At 47.7% G+C, this 24,793-nt stretch overlaps 2 protein-coding genes across 2 annotated transcripts in view; both read right to left on the minus strand.

Annotated features, from left to right (window-relative positions):
- Positions 1–619: 619 nt before the first annotated feature.
- On the minus strand, positions 620–7,631 carry LOC100481181 (interstitial collagenase). The gene is given in 10 exon segments (XM_002922024.4): positions 620–1,833; positions 2,004–2,107; positions 2,890–3,052; positions 3,608–3,741; positions 4,988–5,105; positions 5,267–5,422; positions 6,180–6,305; positions 6,544–6,692; positions 6,782–7,026; positions 7,440–7,631. Coding segments are annotated over 10 exon segments (1,410 nt in total). The 5' UTR covers positions 7,545–7,631; the 3' UTR covers positions 620–1,723.
- A 13,383-nt stretch (positions 7,632–21,014) lies between these two features.
- LOC100477912 (stromelysin-1) overlaps positions 21,015–24,793 on the minus strand; it is a 5,363-nt gene continuing 1,584 nt past the window's right edge. The window contains exons 5-9 of the mRNA XM_034665610.1: positions 24,311–24,341; positions 23,991–24,124; positions 23,448–23,607; positions 22,711–22,814; positions 21,015–21,115 (exon numbers count right to left, since the gene is read on the minus strand). Coding sequence (XP_034521501.1) covers positions 21,015–21,115; positions 22,711–22,814; positions 23,448–23,607; positions 23,991–24,124; positions 24,311–24,341 — 530 coding nt within the window. The remainder of the gene's footprint in view (positions 21,116–22,710; positions 22,815–23,447; positions 23,608–23,990; positions 24,125–24,310; positions 24,342–24,793) is intronic.

The raw sequence follows: 24,793 nt of genomic DNA on the forward strand, positions 1-24,793 counted from the left end.
GAGACGTACATGGTAATATTGAAAGGGGAAGCCAGCGAAGGTCCCACTGAGGAGGACGTCTGAGCAAAGCTGGAGAGGAGGAGCAGGACTGAACCATGAGAACATCTGAGGGAACCCCAGTGAGGAGGCGCTGAGGTCCAAGCGCCCCTCACGTGCTGGGAAAACAGCAAAGAAGCTGGTGCAGCTGGAATGCAGCCACCAAGGGGGGAGAACACTAGAGAAGGAGACACAGAGGCCACAGAGCTTGTAGGACCCTGTAGGGACCTGAGCTTTTGTTGTGTGTGAGATAGGGGCACTGCCCTGGCCTTACCCCTTGTCTCTTGCGGTCCTGCTGCCTCCAGGCCTGCCATGCCAACGCCAGCGCCACAGCAACGTGTGGGAGAGAAGGGACACCAGCAGAAGGTGCTTCGCAGAGCCTGCCCCTCCTGGAGGCCACTGGGTCTCCCCCGTGCAGGATGCCTGCCCCCCAAGGTGGTTGGGTCTGTCTGCCCACTCAAGTTTTCTCCCTGTTCCTGATTCTAGGGTGCACCAACCTCCCCTTACTTCTGCGGTTCGGTGCAAAGAAAGGAGCCCACAGCCGGCTTGGCATCTTGCCCAGAGTTTCTGAGCAAGCGTTTATTATCACGGTAAACAGAAAAAAATAATAATACTCAACAGCACACATTACACAAATCATTCACTATAAAATCCAGGTACTCTTAACCACAGCGTTCCATCAGAAAACCTATGAGAAATAATTTGTATGAGCAAAAAAGACAATGTGCATCACACTGAGTCTCTCTCAGCAGTCACAGCGAGGCTCTGCAAACTTATACCTGCATCGTGTAACCGGGAACCCAGGTGTTCTGTAGGGAAGCTCCCTGGGGGGCAAGACCCATCATGCTAATATTCAGGGATCAGCTCCTAACTTTACCAAGTTAGCTAGAAGAAGACAGAAGTTTTAACCCACTGCTCCCGCCAAGACCCGTAGCCAAAGCTCAATAAATCCCTTCCGTTACCATTATTTTTTTTAAAAAGCTGCTCATTTTTATTTCTTCTCTTTATTTTTTTAGAAGTAAGCTCTGTGCCCCATGTGGGGCTTGAACTCACAGCCCTAAGATCAAGAGTTGTGTGTTCCACCAACTGAGCCAGCCAGGCACCCCAATACCTTCCGTTATTTGACCTCAAGGCTTAGTTTGAAATCAAAAGAGGAGAGGAGGGTCAATAACCAGCCCCTTCCCCTATGTGATGCATATGCCATGGGAAGCACATCCTGTCTTCCCGCATACTTGCATTGTGAATTTGCCCAACCTAGAGACAGAGTATCTGAGAACGCGGTTATTATGAGAAGTATAATCACTTCAAACAGCATGGAATAGTGACAAAACACTTTTCCCTATGTAAACCTAAGGATGAACTATGACCTCAGCCCTCACTTAGAGCTAAATCGTGGAAGTCTGTGAGACAGCGCACTGTCATTAACACAGACTGTCTCCAGATGGAGGTGAGACAGGACGGCACTCCTTTTTTTTTTTTTTAATATTTTTTTATTGCATTATGTTAGTCACTATACAGGACAGTACATCCCTGGTTTTTGATGTAAAGTTCGATGACGGCACTCCTACGGCTGTGTCTCAGTATTGCCACGAGATGAAAACAAAGTAAGTAGCTGGGTTCTCAGACCGCCCCCCCCCAGAGCTCTTTAGAAGAATTTTTTCTTTTTATTCTCTCTGGTAGTCAATCATCATTTATTTCTGCAATTGAACCAGCTGTTGGTTTTCAGGAGAGTCAAAATTTGCTTCGTTTTAGGATCAAATTTGTACTGCTTTTTTCCATGAAAGAAATAGAAAAATCCTAGAAATAAAGTGAAAGATAATGATCATATTAGACAAATAGACAGTGATTTTACACGTGAATTCTTGAAAAAATACACATTTTCACACATGCGATTTGCTTTCATGTCTAAGGAACAGCCCATGTGTTATTTCTACGGCAGAAAAATGAAGAAACTGGATGGGCTTTACCTCCCTCTTGGAAGACAGCGTCAACTTGTTTGCCAATTCCAGGAAACCCATGAGCTATCTCTTTGGGGAAACCTGTATCCATAGACAGTGTGTTTTCATCATACCTGGTAAAAAAAATAATTATTAGAAAAATCAGAATATGAGTAATATAATAACAATCAAGAGCACTCAATATTAAGCCTTAACTCACTGTTCTGAGTGGTTTGAGTGCGTGGATTCATTTAACCTTCAGTGTGAGTCTGAGAGGTGGGGTTACCTTTATTTGCACGTTATAGGAAACCAACAACTGTTTTAAACAGTTGAGCGGGCACATCACCAGCATGAAAATAATAGGAGTGTTTAACTGGAAAGGGTCCCAGTTCAACAGGGTTATGGGAGACTGGAACCCACAAGACCATTCCTAGAGTGGCATCAACTCTAAACATCTGATTCAAATTTTATCTCAGACTGCACTGTCTGCCCTATCAAGGAGAAATACTGTGGGAAAGAAAGTTCCTTTAATCTCTGTTTTAAATTCCATCCTACAAGTCCCTTGCCTTCCAAGGACAGACATGGTGTGACGATACCAGGTAGGGACTCACGGATGCCTGGTCTGGCTGCGTCTGTTCATCATGGGAGGAGGGAGGTTCAGCACAGTTTGAGAATAATTTTAAAGATTTTATTTATTTATTTGAGAGAGAGAGTACAAGCAGGGGCAGGGAGAAGCAGGCCCCCGCTGAGCAGGGAGCCCGACGCAGGGCTTAATCCCAGGACCCTGGGATCCTGACCTGAGCCGAAGGCAGACGCTTAACCGACTGAGCCCCACAGATGCCCCAAGAATAATTGTAAAAGGCAACTCCCCTTCCACTGAGTGACCTGACTCTGACTTCCAAGGGTCTGTCGTTACCTCCAATACTTATTGGCAACAAAGAAGTACGTCTTCCCAGTTTCATCCTCGTGAACAGCAGCATCGATGGTCTTCACACTCTGCGGGAAGCCCAAGGAGTGGTAGATGTCCTTGGGGTAGCCTCGCACCATCTGATCCCCATTGAAGGCCCAGTATTTACTATCTGTCAACCAAAAAATGGACCATGAAAACTTTGCCTGGGACTCTGGAGGGCAGTCGGCAGGCTTCCCTCCAGACTTGCGTTCACGAGAGGCGCGTGGAGAGTTTTATTCCCCAGTGAGGTGTCCCTGAGACGGGCATCTGTCCGGCGTGGGGTGGACCCCTTCCCCAGCAGCGCAGGGCGTGTGTGGGGCTACCCGTGGTCGGGCAGCCGGGCCACACTCTCTCCCGTGGCTTAGCGCGTCTCCCTGGATGGTGCCTCTCAGCTCTTGGCTGGGCTGGGTCCTGACAGAGGATGGTGTATGTGCTGACTGAGTTCTTGCAGAATGTGAATTCGTCCTTCCGTCTCGACGCGGGGTATCTGCAGAACCACGTGCCAGCACCCCGCAGAACGGCGGTGTGAGACTTCCCATGTGCACAAATCCTCCTGATTTCCACCGCGTGAGCGTCAGACCTGCTTCAAGCTTCTTCACTTAAACGGCCCCCTTAACTTTCAGCCAAAGAAACTGATGAGAGTGTAACTCATAGAAACATTGACCAAAAACCCCAGAAGCTTTACCTTTAAAAAAGAAGACTTCATCTCTGTCAACAACGCTGTAAGCCGCGTCCACCCCTCTGGACAGCGATTCCCAGAAGTCAGCAATGACATCGAGATCCACTGTTTTGTGGGAGGGACTTGTGCGCAGGAAGAACCTGATTTAAAAGAAAGGGCGCGATCCAGCATTTCTTCTCCCCGGACACGAGTCTCACGCGCACAGAGGGGCCGCGTCCGACCCGCCGGGCCCTTCCCTGCAGAAGGACTCATCTCCCAGAAACCGTCCTTGGAAGCAGACAAGAGATGGAGGCTAACGGAGCTGTTAGAGGCCGCTCCGACCGACGGGGTAACGACGGCTCACACTTCCACACGGGCTGACGGAGTGTCTCCGAGACCACAGAGACCAGATGCAAGCCCACGGCAAGCCACCAGCCTTGGGAAGAACTAGAGGCCATTCGCACGGGGCGGGGTCCTCCTTGTCAGCCCCTCAGCAGACACTGTCCATGCACGCATTCCACCGCCAAAGTCACCTGCAGCTTCGGTGCCTGGGCCCCGGAACTACCCCCCAGCCACTGAGCTCGCCGGCCCCAGGAGCAGGCTGGGCGCCCCCTTCCTTCCTGGGCTCCAGGCTACACCACCCTAGGTGCGGTGTAGACCTCTGATCTGAGCAGCCGTGTTCAGAAGAACCTATTGTAACTCACTGACGTGTTTCTCACCCTAGACATGAGACGTGGAAGGAATTGGAAGACCATTTCTTGCTGCATTTCTGACAAGCCTGTGGTCTTCAACAAGGGGAATTCTGTCTGTCTGCCTAACTCCCCATGTTTATGTGTATGTTACTAGCACAGTGGGGGCCTTACAATGCCTTCCACTCCATGAAGTTTCTGGTGACTGAATGACTTATCTGTGATAAAAAGTTTTTTATTCTTTTTTTTTTAAAGTAATTTCTACACCCAATGTGGGGCTTGAACTCGTGATCCTGAGATTGGGAGTCACGTGCTCTCCCGGCTGAGCCAGCCAGGCACCCCTTAGCTGTGATAAAAATTTTTGAAGAATAAACCATTTCATGTAAATGCATTATTATTAAAATTACATATTAAAAGTATATTACTAAAGAAACATATAGAACATTCAACAAAATATCAGAACACCTTAAAAACATAAGTCAGGATTCATGGTAATATCTTTTTTTTTTTTACCTTTTTTTAAAAAAAGATTTTATTTATTTATTTGATGCAGAGAGAGAGAGAACACAAGCAGGGGGAGCAGCAGAGGGAGAGGGAGGGGCACTCTCCCCGCTGAGCAGGGAGCCGGACATGGGGTTCGTCCCAGGACCCTGAGATCATGACCTGAACTGAAGGCAGACGCTTCACCAACTGAGCCAACCAGCGCCCCTGTTTTTACCTGTTTTTAAAAAAGAATAATTCTCCACGAATTTTGGTTACAGCGTCAAATGTTAACTTGCTGTCACAGGCTCTTGGTACTTGCAGTTCTCTTGGCTGGATGGGATTTTTGGAAGGTCCTAAAACATAAATAAATGTTCTGAACTGTTGGCGTATTATGTGAACACAAAAGCACTTAGAATGAAGGCTCTTTCTTAAAGGATGTCACTAATAGCTGTTTATTTGAACCCCACATATGGACCTCCAATCGCTGGTCCAAGGTGCTTTCCTTTGTGCTCACCGTAGAGGGCCTGGATGGCACTGATGTCCCTCGGAGACAGCAGGACGTCCCTGTAGTTGTTGTAACTGGGGAACATCAAGGAACCAATGTCGTTATCGTGCCCGAGTCCAAGGGAATGGCCCACCTCATGGGCTGCGATGCAGTACAAGTTGAAATCTGAAAAACAGCAACAAAACGTGTTTGCAGTTCCTGGAAGGCATTTCTAAGTATCCCGAGAAGGAAACGGAAGTCTCCAAACCACAATAGCATTACTGTTGGCTTTGTGCAAATTTGGTGTGTTTTTGGTGGTGTATTTCTACGTGGGTTATCTATGTGTGTGTATGTATAATCAAAGAAAGGAGAGGGCTTTAATAATTTGAGGTAGGCTAGTTAAAGTCCGAATTTCTGAGACTGGGCTAGTATAATTCTTGGATGAAGTCAGCCAATACAGAAAAATCCCATTGATCAATAAATATCAAAAAATAAGGTAGAAATTGTTATACTCTAGAGGAATAATAGTATTCTACTAACATTTATTATGTTTTCCCGCTCATAAATGCTATATTGTGCCCGGTTTGAAAATTTAGATAATGTAGGAAAGTACTAAGAAAAATTTCCCAAAATCACTTTATCAAAATAACCATTTAAATATAGGATTGTATATGCGACAATGTGATTTAAACATCCCATTTTCCGAGTAACATATTTTGTTGGTAAAAATTACTTGCAGAAATAATATTCCCTTACATTTTTAAATAAAAGGACACAATAGAGTTACCATTACCTTTCCAGGCAATTATAGTTTTAACCAAAGCTTATGTTTATTAAAGTACTTAAGGCTGATCACAAACTTGGCTCACTTTACTGAAGGCATTCTTTTAGATATAAACGTTGACCCATGAAAGGGAAAAACAGGAAAAATTGGTGGACTCACTTCTGAAATCACTGGTCCATCTTTTTTCTTCATCGAAATGAACATCTCCTCCAATGCCTCCTCCTGGTAGGAACGCATGAGCGAGAGTGTTTGCAGGTCCGCCGAAGGGGGAGTTGTCCCCGTGATCTGTGAGAAACAGCGAGGCAAAGGCAAATAAATTCCCGTTTCTATCCAGCTTCCCCTCTCCCAGAGGGGAGGACAGTAACAAGGAGCCCAAAGCCATTCTTCATCTATGATGCTTCTCTTCTTTGGCTTGTAACACCAACAGCCCGTTAGGAACAGTCCTTCCTCAGCACAGTGGAGCAGGTCTGGGATCGGGGGGAGGTGACGTTCAGTAGGGTTTCAGGTGACAAGAAGAGCTTACCTCCCCAGACAAAGGATATCATGATGTCTGCTTGACCCTCAAAGATCTTGGTGAAGGTCAGGGGTGAGACGTTACTCCAGAGTCGAAAGGCTTGCTCAATGGCACTGTCCACGTCTGCTCTTGGCAAATCTGGGGTGTAGTTTTCAATCCTTGAAATGGAATAAAACAGACGTAAGGACTCATTGCTTACGGCTCTGATGGGAAATAGCGCCCTCGCTCCGGTGCTCGGTCTGCTTACCTGTAGGTCAGGTGTGTTCAGGTGACAAGAAGAGCTTACCTCCCCAGACAAAGGATATCATGATGTCTGCTTGACCCTCAAAGATCTTTCATCACACTCAGGGTGTCAGCATCTATCTTCCCGGTCACCTTCAGCCCGAAGAATTCCTGCATTTGCTTCAGCTTCTCAGTCACCAAAGCGCTGTCCGTCCGCCTTCCTGATCTGCTGGTTCCCATCTTCAGGTTGTAGAACTTCTGCAGGTAGTTCTGATAAAGAGAAAAATATGAAACACGGGATGTGAAATCTTTCTTATTTCCCCCTGAGAATCTTCAGGATTTCACTGCCGTGACAGCGAATTCTTTTGTCTTGAAGATTTAGTGCAAAGAGGAGAAAAACCTGTCTGCAAATGCAGTGGTTCCACAGGCTTGCTGTTGGTGTGGTGGCGAAGTCTAGCTTTCCTGGGAGGTCAGTGTGAAGGTCGTCAGGGCTCGCTCTCTATGGGTCCCTCTATCTCTGTCTTCTAAAGGAAAGTCTATGGGGGGTAAGTAGGTTTTTTGTTTTGCTTATGTTCTAGTTACCCTAGAATGAATCCCACACTTCCTTGAGCTTATACCCTTGACTTTGGGAAAATGAGAATGTAACGCTCTTGCATTGGCGTCGTGTGAAAGCCGGCATCTACCCGCACCGTCCGCACGTCCTGGTCCTGGGCTCCCGGGGTGGCTGCCGGGAAGCCGAGGGACCCCACGCCACAGAGCAGCAGCAGCGGCACAAGAAGGCTGGGCATGCTGGCCTTCGTTGTCCTTCTCTGCCCATGGCGCCCAGTGCCTCCCTACCCCTGCGGCAGGTTTCGGGTGTGGGCTCTGCTCTATGTAGGGTCTCGGCAACCCCAGAAAAACAAAGGCTATCTGATTCACCTCCGACAAGAGGAGTCACACCCCCTTTTGTGCAATGTGTGGTCTCAACTTTCAAAAATTGTGACATAAAGTAGATAATCTTTAATCTTTTCTTGTCTTTCCAATCTTACGATTGTGATGAACCAGGACATCCAAGGAGAGACACGCCTCATCCCGCACAGTTGTACTCTCGTATTACTCCCCTGCTACCTTGGGAAAGACCCTTGCTGTCTACACTATCGTGTACACCTTACAGGGCAGTCTGTGGGTTTCGCTGCTTGATTCCGCCGGGCCTGCCCTGCTCCCGGGTGAGGGAAGACTGGCTGTCAGAGTGTCTTCTTCCCTTCTACCTGCCACGACTGGCTCTATGGAACACTGGCTTCTCCATTTGCAAAGGATTTCCTCCTGCTTTCTTTCTTTCTTTTTTTTTTTTTTTTAAGATTTTATTTATTTATTTGAAAGAGAGTGAGAGGGGTGGGGAACAGGGGGAGGGGAACAAGCAGACTGCACTCTGGGTGTGGAGCCCAGCACAGGGCTCGATCCCAGGATCCCAGGACCCTGAGATCATGACCTGAGCTGAAACCAAAAGTTGGCTGCTTAACTGTCTGAGCCCCCTACGTGCCCCTCCTCCTGCTTTTTTAAGCTTCTTGATAGAATTTGTTTTTATAGCAATCACATACCCTCTAAGTAACAGATCAGCTTGAAGTGACGTTGTTGACGAGAAAGTGGCCTGGTCCGCAGGACAGTGGTTATAATTCATCACTCAGTTTCAATCCTGCTTTTTCGGGTTCCCAGGACACGGAGGGATCGCTGTGCGGAGGTCCCAGGTAGGGTCGTGTCCGAAATTCCCGCGGCTGAGGCTGTTCCGGGCTGACTGAACACATTTAATGCATGGGACTGAACCATTATTTATTCTTCCATATCCCGTTTCTCAGTTCCACGGAGCTTGCATAGTGTCTCTATGCCTCAGCCACTAGGCGAGCAAAGGAGAAATGGGTCAATGTTTGTGCCGTAAGACATTGGTACAAGGCGCCAGAGTTGCAGGGAAGACGGAGACATTCGTCTCCCTGGAGGCCCCAGACGCCCTGTGCTTCCTGACCTTCGTAAACCTTCATTCCTCCTCCTGGATGGTTGCCAGATCTCCGCACCCCACTTAGATCTTGTTTTTCTTCTTTTATGTTGCAATCCCTTTGAATGCGTAACCTCCTTCTAAACACAGATATCCACGGACACATGATTAGTATCTCTCTACTCATACAAACATCTTCAGGGCCTTCCCGGGTCTAGCCTGATGGCTTCTCCCTTCTCACAGACTGCCTTCCCCAACACCACGACCTCGATGGCCAACATAGATGGGACATTCATGGTGGGTTCTTCTGTTCCTTCGTCTTTGGCAGGTGTCTTTCTTCTTTCCTTCTAAGGCAATTTGATTTCACAGTGTTCCCTGGGCTTTATAAATCTCTGCTCTCCAAGCAGTAACCCTGACATTCCCTTGAGCCCTGTCAATTTCAAGCTCCGCACCGGCCAGTCCTGGGGGGAACCTGGTTAACTCAATGTAGAGGAAAACTAAAGTAACTAAATCCTTGTTATCTCTTGGTGTCTCATCACCCTGGTCTGCGCTCGGCAAGAATCCCACCAAGTTGGTACAAACTGGGACCAGAATCTCCCCTGAACCTTGCTTCCTGTAGCATTTTCCATGCACCGACCCCCACCCTGCTCTTCGGCTCCACACGGCCACTGTCCGTGCTACGTTCAGAAGCGAGCCTCGTGCTAGACTCAGTCCCTTTCCTCTGTTGCCATAGCTCTAGTAAAACAGATTTTAGCACTTGAGCTAGCATCCAGCTCAGGTTTTCCTGAACGAGGGAGTGGTGCCAGGCAGTGGCGCCTGGGTCCCCAGCGTGGGCTCCCATGCACGCCCCATGGTTCCACGGGGAAACACTGATGACGAGGGCTGCGCGCCCCTGTAACTCCGCTCTGTTGCCGGGAAAGGGTCCCTCCCAGCTCAGCTGCACCGTGGCTCCAAGGGCAGAGACCCACTGGACTGTGACTCCCACCGAGTCTCCCTCACTCTCTCATCTTAGCGTGAACCCCGAGCCTCCTTCCTCCCTCTGTGGTCTCCCGCCGCCCAGGACTGATCCTGCACACTCCCCTGAGACCAGAAGGCTCTGCACCCCTTGGGGCTGCCACTCGAGGACGCAGAGGCCAGACCTGGAATCACACTTCCCCTTCTCACTACTGCTCCCTCTTCCCTTCATCCCCCCTTTTTTTTTTTTTTTTTTGCCAGGAGAGTTTATAGTCACCGCTGCCACGGCCGGGCTGCCGCTTAGGACAGGATCCGCGAGGGCTGAGCGAAGGCAGGAACACACGAAAGCGGTGGTTGTTTCAGGTTCAGTCTGCAGAAAGACTTGACTGTCTGATTAGATCAGGTTTATTTTACTCTCTTTGGGGTGAATAATTACTGAAAATATCCTAGAGAGAGCAGGAGTGGGTGTTGAGGGCATGTTCCCCGGGCAACGCCCGCATGCACTGGCCCGGCCAAGGTTGTTTCCTTCCAGCTCTGACCCCGCACTTGGTTTGTTTGCATGCCGGGAACGTCTCCTCTCTGGTGGGATTCATGAAATAACCAGTAAGGTGTTCCGCGTTCCGGCACATCGGTCGCAGAGAGGGCGGCCCTGCTTGAGCCAACCTGCTCTCAAGCGCGGCTCTTCCCACAGGAGCCTGAACCTCCATGCTGCCGTGTGGCGCAGTGGGGACCAGCGAGAACCTGGCTCCCTCCCCCCCGACCCCCTGCATGGCTCCGAGGCTGCTCAGGACAGATCTTAGTCATGCTGCAATCCAGACGATGACTTGCTTGCCTGTGTGTCTCCGAAGTGTGTTTATTTCCTGACTTTAGACCCTTTTTCTGTGACTCAGGTTCAGATTATGAAATCGATTATGTTCTGTTTTGCTGAATTTGCCTCTGCTTTGATCGAAGAGGAATTTTCACATGATGCCAAACCTACCNTCCCCCCTTTTTTTTTTTTTTTTTTTGCCAGGAGAGTTTATAGTCACCGCTGCCACGGCCGGGCTGCCGCTTAGGACAGGATCCGCGAGGGCTGAGCGAAGGCAGGAACACACGAAAGCGGTGGTTGTTTCAGGTTCAGTCTGCAGAAAGACTTGACTGTCTGATTAGATCAGGTTTATTTTACTCTCTTTGGGGTGAATAATTACTGAAAATATCCTAGAGAGAGCAGGAGTGGGTGTTGAGGGCATGTTCCCCGGGCAACGCCCGCATGCACTGGCCCGGCCAAGGTTGTTTCCTTCCAGCTCTGACCCCGCACTTGGTTTGTTTGCATGCCGGGAACGTCTCCTCTCTGGTGGGATTCATGAAATAACCAGTAAGGTGTTCCGCGTTCCGGCACATCGGTCGCAGAGAGGGCGGCCCTGCTTGAGCCAACCTGCTCTCAAGCGCGGCTCTTCCCACAGGAGCCTGAACCTCCATGCTGCCGTGTGGCGCAGTGGGGACCAGCGAGAACCTGGCTCCCTCCCCCCGACCCCCTGCATGGCTCCGAGGCTGCTCAGGACAGATCTTAGTCATGCTGCAATCCAGACGATGACTTGCTTGCCTGTGTGTCTCCGAAGTGTGTTTATTTCCTGACTTTAGACCCTTTTTCTGTGNATGGGTGAGGCTGCTCAGGACAGATCTTAGTCATGCTGCAATCCAGACGATGACTTGCTTGCCTGTGTGTCTCCGAAGTGTGTTTATTTCCTGACTTTAGACCCTTTTTCTGTGACTCAGGTTCAGATTATGAAATCGATTATGTTCTGTTTTGCTGAATTTGCCTCTGCTTTGATCGAAGAGGAATTTTCACATGATGCCAAACCTACCTGAGTCTTATGGATTGTGTTTTTATTTTTCTAGGTTACTCATGCCTCAGTCCTCATTTATTATAAAGCCAACTAGTTTGACCTGTTGCTTTTCTTCAATTAATCCACAGTTGGTCAGCTCTTTTCTTCAATTAGTCAACCTGTGGAACCGTGGGGCGTGCATGGGGCCCACTCTGGGGACCCAAGCGCCACTGCCTGGCACCACTCCTTCTCCAATTAGTCAACTTTAAACTCTTCTTGAGAAAAAAAAAAAGGTGTGATGAAGGGAACAGAGACAGAGCAGTAGCGTGAAGGGGAAGTCTGATCCCAGAAAGTTTCTGTTAGGATGAAAGGGGACAGGAATGAGGCAGGGAAGAAAGAGAAGAAAGTCCATTAAAAAGAGATTGATTGATTTTTCTTCAATTAGTCAACTTTAGGAGGAAAAGAACAATATTTAGCACCTGTAAGGCTTCACCCCTTTTACACAATGAGTTTAGATTTTGCAACAATTCTATGGAGCATTGGATAGATGAGGAAACTAGCTTCTCCCAGGAATTAGGCGGCATGCCTGAGATTTTGCCCAGACACCATGTAGTGGTGGAGGGTCTGGGACTCAGGTCTCTGGGCCCCAAAACAGGCAACCAAGCTCTAAGTACGAATCAGGGAACAATGCAGACATCTTGGCTTTTGAGTGAGTTGTGGAGGAAAGATGGATGGATGGATAGATAGAAGATAGATTATTAAATATGGTTTTATCAGCTTACATACCTACCAGTGGGGCTTGGCTGGTCAATCTCCCTGTGGAGACTGGTTCCTTTGCTGGAGAATAGGCATAATAAGAATAATAGTATCTCCCAGAAGTGTTTTTTGGGAGAATGAAGTGGAACCAGGTGTGCTTGTCACATTGAAATCCATGGCTCAGTGAGAGCTGATTCCTTCTAGAATTGAAAGAGCTCTGCTAGAAAATAACTTAATGAAACGCTCTCACATGACGGAAGGGAGAACAGATCTGGAAATGCTAAGTTGTTTTCTTGAAAGAAAACAGCTGGGAAGTGATTGAGGGGCGGGTGAGACCATTCAAAGTAGATTTCAACTTCTTAAAGGAAATGGGACTCTTAAATTGTTTCTGCAACGAGACAAAACAAAAAATATTTTTAGCCGAATCCACGTTCTAAACTATACTTTGAATCATGTCCTCTATAATTCAGGAGGCTTGCCCAAGAAAGAGCCGCGTGGTCAGGTGTTCCTGCTGGTTCTCATGACCACCGTGAGCCGAATACAGCTGTGAGCGTAATGGCTGCCCTGCCACGTTTGTGAGAGAGATAAACTGCCCCAAGTCATTTATCTTGCATAATCAAACTTGGGGTTTCCCTAATGACAGTGCTATACCACCTCTTTAATCTCGGTAGGAAAGCTTACCAATACATTTACAAATAAGCTTCAGATATAACCGATCTATCACTTATCAAGTCCATGTTCCAGGGAGGACTCTTCCCCAAATAGCCGTGTTTCCTGCTGACTTCGCAGGGACCAAGTTTGTACGAATCCTTAAGTATCAATGTGGCAGATAAGCAAATGCATTCCTGCCCCCCTCACCACCCCCCAGCCTTGGAGAGATCAGGGCCATGTCCCCAGCACCAGTCATTGTCTGGGTACAATCAGAGCCTGAGCGAGACAGGGGAGCTGTAAGTAGTCAACCCACCGAAACATGACGGATTGTCTTTTTTTTTTTTTTTAAGATTTTATTTATTTATTTGACAGAGATAGAGACAGCCAGCGAGAGAGGGAACACAAGCAGGGGGAGAGGGAGAGGAAGAAGCAGGCTCATAGTGGAGGAGCCTGATGTGGGGCTCGATCCCAGAACGCTGGGATCACGCCCTGAGCCGAAGGCAGACGCTTAACCACTGTGCCACCCAGGCGCCCCGACGGATTGTCCTTTTAAGCCCTTAGGTTTTAGAGAGTTTTTTTGTTATATAGGAATAAATAACAGAAAATCTCCCTTGATTACATCTTTCAGAGGCCCGGTCATTCCTTCCCCTGCACATGTGCTAAAATAACGTGTCTCCAGGGTTCCTGAAGAGACTCAACCGGTACATGGAAGAGGGGACTTCCTAGCTGAGGACCTTCCCTTCCAACTTACATTTTGCTTATCAAAAAATGCATTTGATGCTGTGATTGAATGATTATTGAATGAATGAATGTGACAAATGAAACGTGAAAAACATAAGGTCAGGGGCGACATGACCTTCACGGAGACTTTTAACCCAATTGTTTCACATATTGAACAAAATGTCATGCTCTTCGTTGTAAGTTGACAAGTGGAATGCTTCAAAAGGTTATCTCCAAAACGTACAGCAAAGGGGCCTGTTCTTTTCTTGAGTCTAAGTAGACATCTTCGGAGTCCCCAAGCATGGCCTCTAACGCCCCTGTGCCACAGCTCGTGCTATTCCCTGCCCCGAGGACGCCCTCCGTCTCCTGACCGTGGCCGACAACTCCCACTCTCTCCTCCAAGGCCCAGCGTCCTTTCCTCCCCAGGATTACCGACCCCTTTCTGCTTCACTCAGCAATCATTTATTGACCACCCGCTTCATGCCCATCATTGTGCCTGTCTCCACTCGTACACCACACGTCATGCTGCTCCAGGTGTCGCTCCTGCCGGCCCACGTGCCGGTCACTGTCCTTTTGTGAAGTCAGCACAGGATACGAGAACGAGTCGACACATCAGCAGCATGACAAGCAACTTGGGTCTAGAGGATCAAGGAATGTAAAGATCGGGCCTTTTAAAGCCTTGTCATTTCATTTCCCTAGTAATTCCTTTTATTCTGTTTGACAAAAATAGTGGTCTCTAATCTATTGAAAATTTAAGAAACGGGTTCCTGACTGCAGGTGCTGTGAGAAGCCCTGCTTCAGGACACGAGGTCTAAACACTTCCCTAAGCTCTCCTTTCTCTCCTCCTGGGCCTCCTCAGCTCTTGCTCTTGGATTTTCCACGTAGATGTTTGTTCCTCTCGGTGGCCTTTTCAGTATTGGATATTGGGACAGAGCGCCTTGAGGCGACCCCACATCATCGTAGCTTTGCCATTATGCACAGCACTTGGTACCAAATCAGCCAGACCGCTCACCTCCCCGTCCCCGTCTGGAGCACACGAAGTCTGGGAGAGCAGAGCCGTGGCCGTAATGCTTCGCGCCCTGCGTCCCGAGCCCAGTGCCTCGGCTACCGCAGACCTCACTGCGGGATGAGCGCGTAACTCGGGGAGCGCGGGAGCGGAGAAGGCGGAACTGCCCCCAGCCTCCAGGAGCGCGCTCGCGCAGGGCCCCCTGAGCCCACGAGGAGAGCAGCCGGCTTGCCGCTCTTGTCGCTGGGGTTTGAGGCATAAAAGCCTCCTGCCAGGTTTCGTGTCTCACGCCAGCGTTGGGATGAAACTGCTCTCAGGCTGCTCTCCCTCTCCGATCCCCAGGTTACTTCGTAGGTCACTTCCGAATGTTCTCCTGCACGATGTCACCTCTGTCCTCCACCAGTTCAGGCTTCTCCTCTTTGGTCGGCCCAGGACTGGATCATCTCTGTGCATTTCAAACATGGCTCACATGTTCTTGGCCACACCTGTTCTTACCACCTCCATGCCTCCTCTTCTCTTTTTTTCTGTCCCTCCCTCTGTCTCTCTCTCCCTGTCCCCTCTTCTCTATCACACTGTCTCTCATCTCTCTCCTCCCTCTCTCCCTGTTTTGCTCTGAGTTTCCTATTTCTCCCCACAGGTGTATTTAACACATGCACTCTAATAATTGTCAATAGCAAGAGAGGGACATTTAGAAGTCAAACACACCAAACTTGTTATCATCCATAATTTCTTTAATGACTCCGAGGGCTGTGCGATAGTGCCACTTGGTGCCCAATAACAAGACCAGTAAAATGCAGGGAGAGAAAGAGAAGGATACCCTAAACCACATAAGGGCTTCATTGACCAGTTTTCCCTACTTCAAAAATTTGCCTTAAAGCTCACGCTGGGCACAGTCATAAGTCTATCCATGTCAAGGGTGTCGTTGACAAACGGTGAGGTCCCAAAGGGGTAAAACGGTTCTGCCTCCAGACCTTCAGCAGAACTGAATTTTGACCCGAATTATCTGGATACTTGTTACCTGCCTGTGACTCCACCTGACGTCACTCACTATGTTGGATACGCGTTACTGATTTTAAAATTACCACAAACTTAGGGGTTAATACATTACTTATTTTAGTTTATTATTTTAGTTTCCGTGGTATGAGAGTCTGGCTATGGCTTAGCTGGGTTCTTACAGACAGTCCCAAGGCACCGGCTGGGCTGCATTCTCATCTGGAGACGGGGTCAGGTGGGGAATCTACTTGCTCAGGCTGTATTCAGTTCCATTCTTTCCCGGCTCATTCCCCCCATCCTACGGTGATTTACGGACCAGTTCCAGCTTGTTTGCGACCTCAGCAGTCCTCTGTCCCCAAAGCCAGAATCACTCAATGCTCCCCTCTAGGTGAAGGCGTCCTTCTTCCGGTTCCCTGAACCAGAGCTGAGCAGAGGCCGCAGTCCTGACGCAGCCACTGCACCCCCACTGGGAGTCCTCATCCACTGACCCCAGTGCTGGGCTGGTCCTGCTGCGGGGTCCAAACCTATCTCCCTGTCTGCATTTCCCAGTACTGCAGGGTTCCTGCCACCCGCGGGGCTCTCCCCTGACCCATCCTCACACCTGCTCTGCTTAACTACATCATGGCTGACCTCGGCTTTGTGCCTCTTTGAATGTGTGTTTTGCCCTGTGGGCTGAACGTCCTCATCAGCACTCACATCTGGAACAGTTTCTTACTCTAAGAAAGTGGTTGTGCTTAAATGGATTCCAAGATGTACCAAATCCTTGTCAGGAGTTACTTTTGTGTGGGAGGCCATCATGGACCAGGTGGACGATGACCCCGGCTTTGAGGGATGCCTGGTCTTCTGCAGGTCAAGAAGGTGAGAGGGCTGCGAGGTGGGGAACGTGAGGACTGTCCCCTGTGCCACACTGCAGCTCAAGCCCTTACTTTGCTCTACACACACGGCACAGGCAGAGCTCAGAGGACACGGCAAATGAGAGAATGTGCCTGTGAGCCAAATAACAAGTCAAAGCTGGTGGAGATTTCACGATGAAGATGTAAGAAGAAGGTGGTGCTGTTATCTGAACCGGGGACGGTGGAAGAAGGAACAGAAGGTCCAGGAAGGCCACATATGTTAAGGGGATGGTAGAATTGCAAGAGTCAGATTTCTCCTATCTTCAAGAACCTAGAGGAGTCCACTCAATATTGCTGAGCCTGACATCTCTAAACACCCACAAACTGCCACGAGCCCAGCACTTTTCTGCCAGCTCTGAGGGCAAGCAGAATCTATTTTTGTCTTGGTGCCAACAGCCCTGAGCTATTTGGATATGCCGAGGTCTGCAGAGTCAGGAACCCCTGTGAGGTCGTGCAGCTCTCTCCGAGAATCACAATCTCAGAGAACTTTTGTGCCTTTAACAGCAACGATATTAACTAGCACATAATGGGGACAAAGTTAAACTAGACTGGGTTGACCTTCGTACAGTCTATTGATCCAGCCTCAGGAAGAGGTGTTTGAAACCACAGAGTTCCGGAGTAGAATCTTGGTGACTGCTCTCCAGTTGCTGGTCCGGGGAAAGTCCATCCTTCTGAGCCTAGGTTTCTGCAGTAGATAGACATCACTATTCACTACAGTTCCAACGAACACTCCCTGGATTGCACGTATAAGGCACCTTGTATAGGGCCTCTAGCTTGAAATTCCACGTTTTCCTTACCCCTCAACCAAATGAAGGCATTCATTAGCTTGGAGACATAAGAGAAAACATTTTTGGGAGCAAATTTCTTTGCCAACATCTCCCCGAGACTGTGCACACTTTGCACTTTCTCGCCTCCCGTTACTCGAGGTGGAAGACGCTGACGTTGCTGTCTCCGCGTCCGTCTGTCCTCCCCGACTCGCTGGCGGCAGGATGAGGAGGTTGGGACTAGGCACCTCCCACCTTCGCGGGTCTAAGCCAGTCGGGGGTGTCCTCTCTCCTTCCCACGGCGGCTGACTCAGCGTGGCCCGCGAACAGAGGCAGCTCGACCAGAGAAGAGCGGAGCCATATGTGGTGGACAGAGATGACGTATTGAAGAAAGGCAATGGCTACAGCTTCCAGGCCCCCAGGAGAACATCCAGCCTGAACGCTAAAACCATCATTCTGAGTGCAGAGCCGAAACAGCAGACAGGAAACTCTTGGAAACTGCCCTAAGACGTTTCCTGTTAGTCGGTGAGCCACCTAACCAATCAATCTAGACCCAAGTCATCCTGGCACGCTGTGGTCAGATTTCTGCCACCGTGTCGGGGCCTGTGCTGCCCTGTTGGGATGGCCCTGGACAGAGCTCGCGTGCCCTGATCAATGAGTTTCTTTTCCAGCCCTGCTTCCTCTAACCTCACCTTTCAGCTCTAGAGCTTTTCAGCAGGGCCACTTGCACCTGTGAAATGACATATGTAAAACGATGTCCATTACATTATTGTTTTGAAAATCAAAATATTGGTTACCCTTTGGGGGTAAACCAAGGCTTCACGGACGTGCTCACATATGCACAGAATAGATGGACAGATTCACAGGAATTAGTGGCACTGCTTAGCTCTGGGAAAGACAGCTGGGGAGGTAGGAGGAGAAACCCTTTTCAGTAAATAAATAATGTTTTCTTCTTTTGGACTTTGGGCTGTTTGTACGTACTTCCAACTCAAAAAATCTCATGTAAAATACTTGAAGGGAAATTTTAAATGTTACATATTTTTGCACAAAAAAATCCTTTGTGGTTATGATTTGTGGTTGTGATGACTAAATATTTCTGACCCCGCTCAAGCTCGTGACAAGACTGCATTTGTGTGTCTTTGGCATTAGACAAGGCAAAGCACATTTCCTTCGGCCAATGACCTGTAGACAGAGGGATCTTTGTTCCATCCCCACGGAGTTTTAGGAGGCAGTGAGAAAGGTAGCACTAACCCTTTCCCTCTATACAGCGAAGGGCGCAGCTCCAAGGGGTGGCTATTCCGTCCGCCAGGTCTTGAAGTGGGACAACCTGGAGTAAAAATCCCACCAGGATGGCATCATGGGCTTTTAGTTTTATCCAGAGAGACTTGGGATCTGCTTGTTCCTGCAGTGCAGGCTGGCCCAGCCTGAGGGACTCTCGTGACAGAGGATTCAGTCCCTCTCCATTCTCTTCTCGCCGCAGGCTCTCCGCGCACCCCCACCTAGTCCCACGACTGCACAGACGTTCCCCCCATCTCCCGCAGCTTCACTTCCTGTAGGCTGGGCTCCATGATCCTTCATCTGGGATAGCCCATTGATGTCTTCACTTGGTTACTTCACAGGAATTGCTAAATTTGGAAAATGAGATGGTTCTTTCTCACTGTAAACCATCTCCCACAAAACTGCTTCTCTCCCAGGCCTCCCTCAATGACCTTAGAGCCACGGCTACTGCAGCTGCTCACGCCAGAAACCCAGTTGTTCTGAACACCTTCCTTGCCCTCCGAACGAGCCCGCTGCTGAATCTGAATGATGTTGAGATACATCTCAAGTCCATCGTGTGCCCCAATCTCCCGTCATCTATAAGCATCCTTTAACCTGTCCTCCAACTTCCAAGACCACTTCCTTCCAATTCTCTCCAGCTAGAATGCTCATTCAACCTACACACTGGCTTGTGTCGCTTTTCTGCTCAGAAACTCCTTCCACAAACGCATAATGCACTTAAAATAAGATACAGCTCTTCAACACGTTGGACAAGATTGGATTCTTGTTACCTAACAACTTCGCACTCCACACCCACCCTCCAACACACAGTTCAGGCACCACCTTCCTTCAGTCCCTGGAACATGCCAAGATTTTTCCACCTTTGAGCCTTGACATTATTTTGTATTTTCTCTTCCTAGAATGGTGTCTCTCCTCCCACCTACCTGGCCTGGCTAACTGAATTTAGATACTTTTCCCCCCTTCATTATTGTCCCAGAGAGATATTTTCAAACAACTAGACTTTAGCTGGTAGCTTCCTCCCACCCCCAACATCATTCTCCCTTATCATTGTGTCATTTCTCTAATAACATCTTTATAACTTATAATTATCTACTAATTTGTGTTTGTTGTGTTGGATTTTTTACTCCCACCAGACAGAGCTCAGAGAGGTTGGGGCCAATGCATTTTCTTCGCTGTCCTACTCCTTGTACTCAAGATAGTGTCGGCCTTTTAGGTGAATTGGTAGAAGAATGAGCAAGACTCTGTCGGGTACCTGGTATGTTGGGAAGCATACAACTTAGTGATGATAAGCCTCATGCAGTTGGCATGTCCCCAGGAGCTGCCACCTACAAAATGGGACCAGAGAATATTTTATTGGAAGAGTGAGGAGGACATGAGAAATTTGGTCTCCAGGACAGTCAGAGGGTACCAGTGCAATAACATTTGGGTTAGAAAAAAAAAAAAAGGTGGCTGGCTTTCTTTTTTCTTTTTTTTTTTTATAATAGTATTTTTTATTATGTTAGTCACCATATAGTACAGCCCTGGTTTTTGATGTAAAGTTCGATGATTCATTAGTTGCGTATAACACCCAGTGCACCATGCAATACGTGCCCTCCTTACTACCCATCACCAGCCTATCCCATTCCCCCACCCCCTCCCCTCTGAAGCCCTCAGTTTGTTTCTCATAGTCCATCGTCTCTCATGCTTCATTCTCCCTTCTGATTACCCCCCCTTTCTTTATCCCTTTCTTCTCCTAGTGATCTTCCTAGTTCTTATGTTCCATAGATGAGAGAAATCATATGATAATTGTCTTTCTCTGCTTGACTTAGTCCACTTAGCATTATCTCCTCCAGTGGGTGGCTGGCTTTCAAACTAGTTTTGTTTCCCCTGTAAATGATAACACGCACTAGGTGATTTGCTAGCTCCTTAAGCTCCAATATTCTAGACTTCTATTTCCCAACTTTGTCCAGACCCAGTCCTACAGGACTACTATTGATTAAGCTCTTTCGTCCTTAGGTATGTAAGGAATGCTTAGATAGCTGGAAGTGAAAACAAACATCCTGTGGGTAGAGAGAATAGAGAAGGGGAGAGGGTCCGTGACAGCCACATGCGCCATCCATGGAGCGTGTGTTCCTGCTACACCTTCTAGCAGAACATCTGTTAAGTGCCAAGTCCACACCGTGGTCATTATATTAAAAATGAATTATTTGAGAAAGAAGGAACAGGTCAAAAATAAAAATCTTTATTAAATAGCAAATAAAACCCCCATGGAGGAGTGTTCTCTGACTAGTGCATGTGGACGTCTCCCACTTCTATTCAGCGCGACCCAACAGCAAGCGAAGCGATCCAGATAAACGCTCCAGGACACATGAAAGTGTCTACAAGGCTCATCTTCTTTGCCCACTGCACAGGCGGGAAAAACTTATTGTTTTGACTTATAATAAATTAAGTGAATTATTATATTCATTTGAATCTATCTCCTTCATTTCTCATCTAACAATAAAACCAGTTGTTACTCTTCAGTATACGTGTCACCATCCTGGCATCAGGATCAAACTCAAACTGTAACGATCCTCTGAAGAAATAGAAAAATCCTGTAAATAGAGACGAGGACAAGAATGAGACATTCTTCAAGTAAATCAATTTTGCAACATGCATAACTCCGAGTAAGAGGGAGCTAATAGTGGATGGCATTTATGAAGGGTGCTTCATGAACGTGCCACCGCGTTACGTCCTCACGTGCTTCGTCTCATCTCTCCCACCGAAGAAGCGTGAGACGTCACTCATGAGGACAAAGGTGAGAATTCGGCCTTCAACAGACGGGTGGGTAAAGAAGATGGGGTCCATATATGCAATGGACTATTACTCAGCCATCAGAAAGAACGATTACCCAACATTTGCATCGACATGGATGGAACTGGAGGGGATTATGCTGAATAAAGTAAGGCAAGCAGAGAAAGACAATTACCATATGGTCTCACTCATTTGTGGAACATAAGAAATAGGAATATCAGTAGGAGAAGGAAGGGAAGAACGAAGGGGGGGGTAAACAGAGAGGAAGAAGAGCCATGAGAGACTATGCACTCCGGGAAACAAACTGAGGGTTTCAGAGGGGAGGGGGGTGGGGGATGTGCTGGCCTGGTGATGGGTATTAAGGAGGGCACGTATTGCATGGTGCACTGGGTGTTATATGCAAACAATGAAACATGGAACACAACATTAAAAACTAAGGATGTACTGTGTGATGACTAACATATCATAATAATAATAATAAAACAAAACAAAACAAAAAAACCTTTAACAACAAAGGGAAATCATTCCAGGAAAAAAAAAGGTGAGAATTAGGGAGAGTTTGCAGTTTCCCCAACGTAACATCTCTAATGAAAGCTGGAAGGAGAACTCCATCTCCTCTGACTTCAAAGCCAGTGCTCTTAAAACCTTAGATTACACTACCTCCAAGGTAATAAAATTCTTTAAATATGCCCACTTCCCCCAGTGGGTCCTAAAGCACAGCTTGGGAGGCCGTTGGACCCAAGAGAATCAGGCCGACAGTGCAAAGCCCTGGAGGTCCGTTTCCTGCTCTGTACGCACTAAAGTCAAGTTGCCTTAGCAACAAGATCATAAGCCTCATGAGTATTATGATGGTCAAACCCTGGCATCTCCCTGCAAAATTCCTTCAGAATGAGCACAAGTATCACCTTCCCATCCACCAGTTACCGGGAATCAAATTTTGTCTGTTTCGAGCATATGGGAAGACGACTATTTATTTACAAATCAGTTATGTAATGGAGGCAACTGCAGACTGCAGCAGAGGTCCAGGTGCGTCCCCTTGGGATGGAATGGGAGCGAACAGGCAAGAGGGTGAGAAAGGAGCATAACAACCCGCCATTAGTAACCCTGGCTCATACCTGGTTGTGTTTTTATACCGACGTAGTGACCGGAGTGATATGGTGTGAGGAAGTACTTTGATTTTATGTGCAGGTATGAAACAGAGACTTGGCAATTATTCAGGAAAAATAAAATTTTAACTCAAATTGCAGAAATTAGAAAGTTAAAATGTTCACAAGTTTGGAGTATAAAGGGTATAAGACTGAATGATTTGAAAATTGTTTGGATTCTCCACATGATTTTGATTCCTTAAAATGTCCCCCAAGTGTCCCCATGGGCAATGAAAGCAGTGCCTCCTTACCAAATTCCTGAAATACAGCATCGACTTCCGGCTCAACCCCTGGAAGATCATCCACGATTAGTCTGGGGAAGCCTTGCTCCACGGACTGGCTATTTTCATCAAACCTGTACCAAGTGAAAGAAATACAGCTCAACGTCGAGCACAGTGTGATGTTACCCCTCCAGATCGTTCTCAAGCAGGGGAAACAAGTGTGAAACATGTTTATGACTACAAGACTATCACTTTCCTGCACTATAAGCTTAGCACAGAAACCAACATTTTCTCCAGGGACCAGAGTATCCTGCTATTCCACAGAGGTCTCCCTCCGTATGTCTGAGGTCAAGTCTCTAAGCCTCACACAGAACCTAAATGCCTTTCTGCCACAAATGCATGAGGCCTGCATACATAAGAGATGGGAAGTGAGTAATCACTTGGCTAAAAAACTTCTGGTTCTCTATCACATCTGCCCTGTAGACCTGGTCTCTACAGCCTGACACACCTGGGCTTCCTATGATGGGCTGGTGTCTGGACCTCAGGTGGCCTCTCCTGATATCTTATGCTGTCTGGATCTATGACCCGGTGCTGAGCCATTCTGAGAGGCTTTTATTTTATCTAAGAAGTCGAGTAAGTTGTCTTCTTCATAATCAGAAAGTTGGAAGTTAGAGCAACTTAGACGGTGGGGGTGGGAGATTTCTTTAAAGAAATCTAATAATTTCCTTAATGAGGCTCCATACAAAGCCATCCCAACCCCGTCTTACTGCCAGTATTTGTCCCCTACAAAGAAGTACGTTTTCTTCTTTTCCTTATCAAAAACGGCTGCATCAATTTTCCTAAAGGTTGAGGGAAAACCGAGTGTGTGGATGCTTTTTGGATAACCAGCTTGTGCCTCAGTTCCTCTGATGGCCCAGAACTGATTTCCTGTTAAGAAAAATAATTCAGAGTCACACTGACTTTATGACAGTTAAGACTTTGGGTTTTAGAAATACTTAGCCCCTTTGATTTTCATAATAATGGTTTAATCCCCAGCTCAAAGCGGGTTTTTAACAAAAATTTGCAGATTCTAATGAATGAACACAAATCCAAAGAAGGAATTGACAACTCTGAGCAATTTATATCCCTACGTGCATTTTTATTATCTGTCAAATATAAATAAAAGCAAACCAGATCCAGCTATTTCTTCACTACCTTGGAGTAACGAAGGAGACACAATTTGTCAGAGTAGAGAAAATTAAAGTCCTATTCAATTTTCCTGTGAAAGAGGTAATTTCAGCAAGTTAAAGAAATTATTATTTCATAATAACCTTTAAAAACGAAAACAATGTCCTTGCTAGTTTCTTCATATGCAGCATCCAGGCCTGAAGGAAGGGAGGGCCAAAACGAGGAGATCAGGTAAAATCCAGGTTCAAGCGTCCTGAGGGATTTGCGCCAAAAATGCCTGAAACATACAGAAAAGGAAATGAAAATGGAGACACAGACGTTCACCGTTCGCATCCTTTTCTCATCGTGGTGCCTCATGCATCTTCCCCATCGCCCCGTCTGTGAGGCTCGAGGGCAGGCAGAAATCAGGGAAATCGCCAGTGGGGGAAGGTCTTTGCTTTTTCTTGGGAGGCCCGTGCCCGACCTCCTACCAGGGGGTTCCGGGGCAGGACCTTCTAGAGAGAAGGTGACCACATTCTTGCAAACCAGTATCGGGGTGATAACACCGCTTACGTTTTCAAACAGAGAGACCGGTGTGTGCGTGTGTGTGTGTCTGCGTGTGTGTGTGTGTGTGCGTCTGCGTGTGTGTGTGTGTCTGCATGTGTGTGTGTGTGTGTGTGTCTGCGTGTGTGTCAGTATTTCCACAACGCTTCTGGAAGCCTCTACACGTGTCCTTGATGGTGGATGGATCCCGGGAGCCAGTGTGGCAGGGAGACGTGCTTTTCACTTTCTCCCCATGTGTGCAGCTTGAATGTGTTACCGTGTGCATATTTATCTGGTGTGAGTCAGCTGACTAAGTGTCATGCTCTCCCGATGGCATTTTTAAAGGAAACAAAGATAAATCTCTAATTCTGAAGTTCCACGTGAGCCTTTGAAAAGCAAGCGTGGCTTATAGCGACCAGGAACA

The sequence above is a fragment of the Ailuropoda melanoleuca genome, chromosome 8 (assembly GCF_002007445.2).
Source record: "Ailuropoda melanoleuca isolate Jingjing chromosome 8, ASM200744v2, whole genome shotgun sequence".
In the NCBI taxonomy this organism is placed as follows: Eukaryota; Metazoa; Chordata; class Mammalia; order Carnivora; family Ursidae; genus Ailuropoda; species Ailuropoda melanoleuca.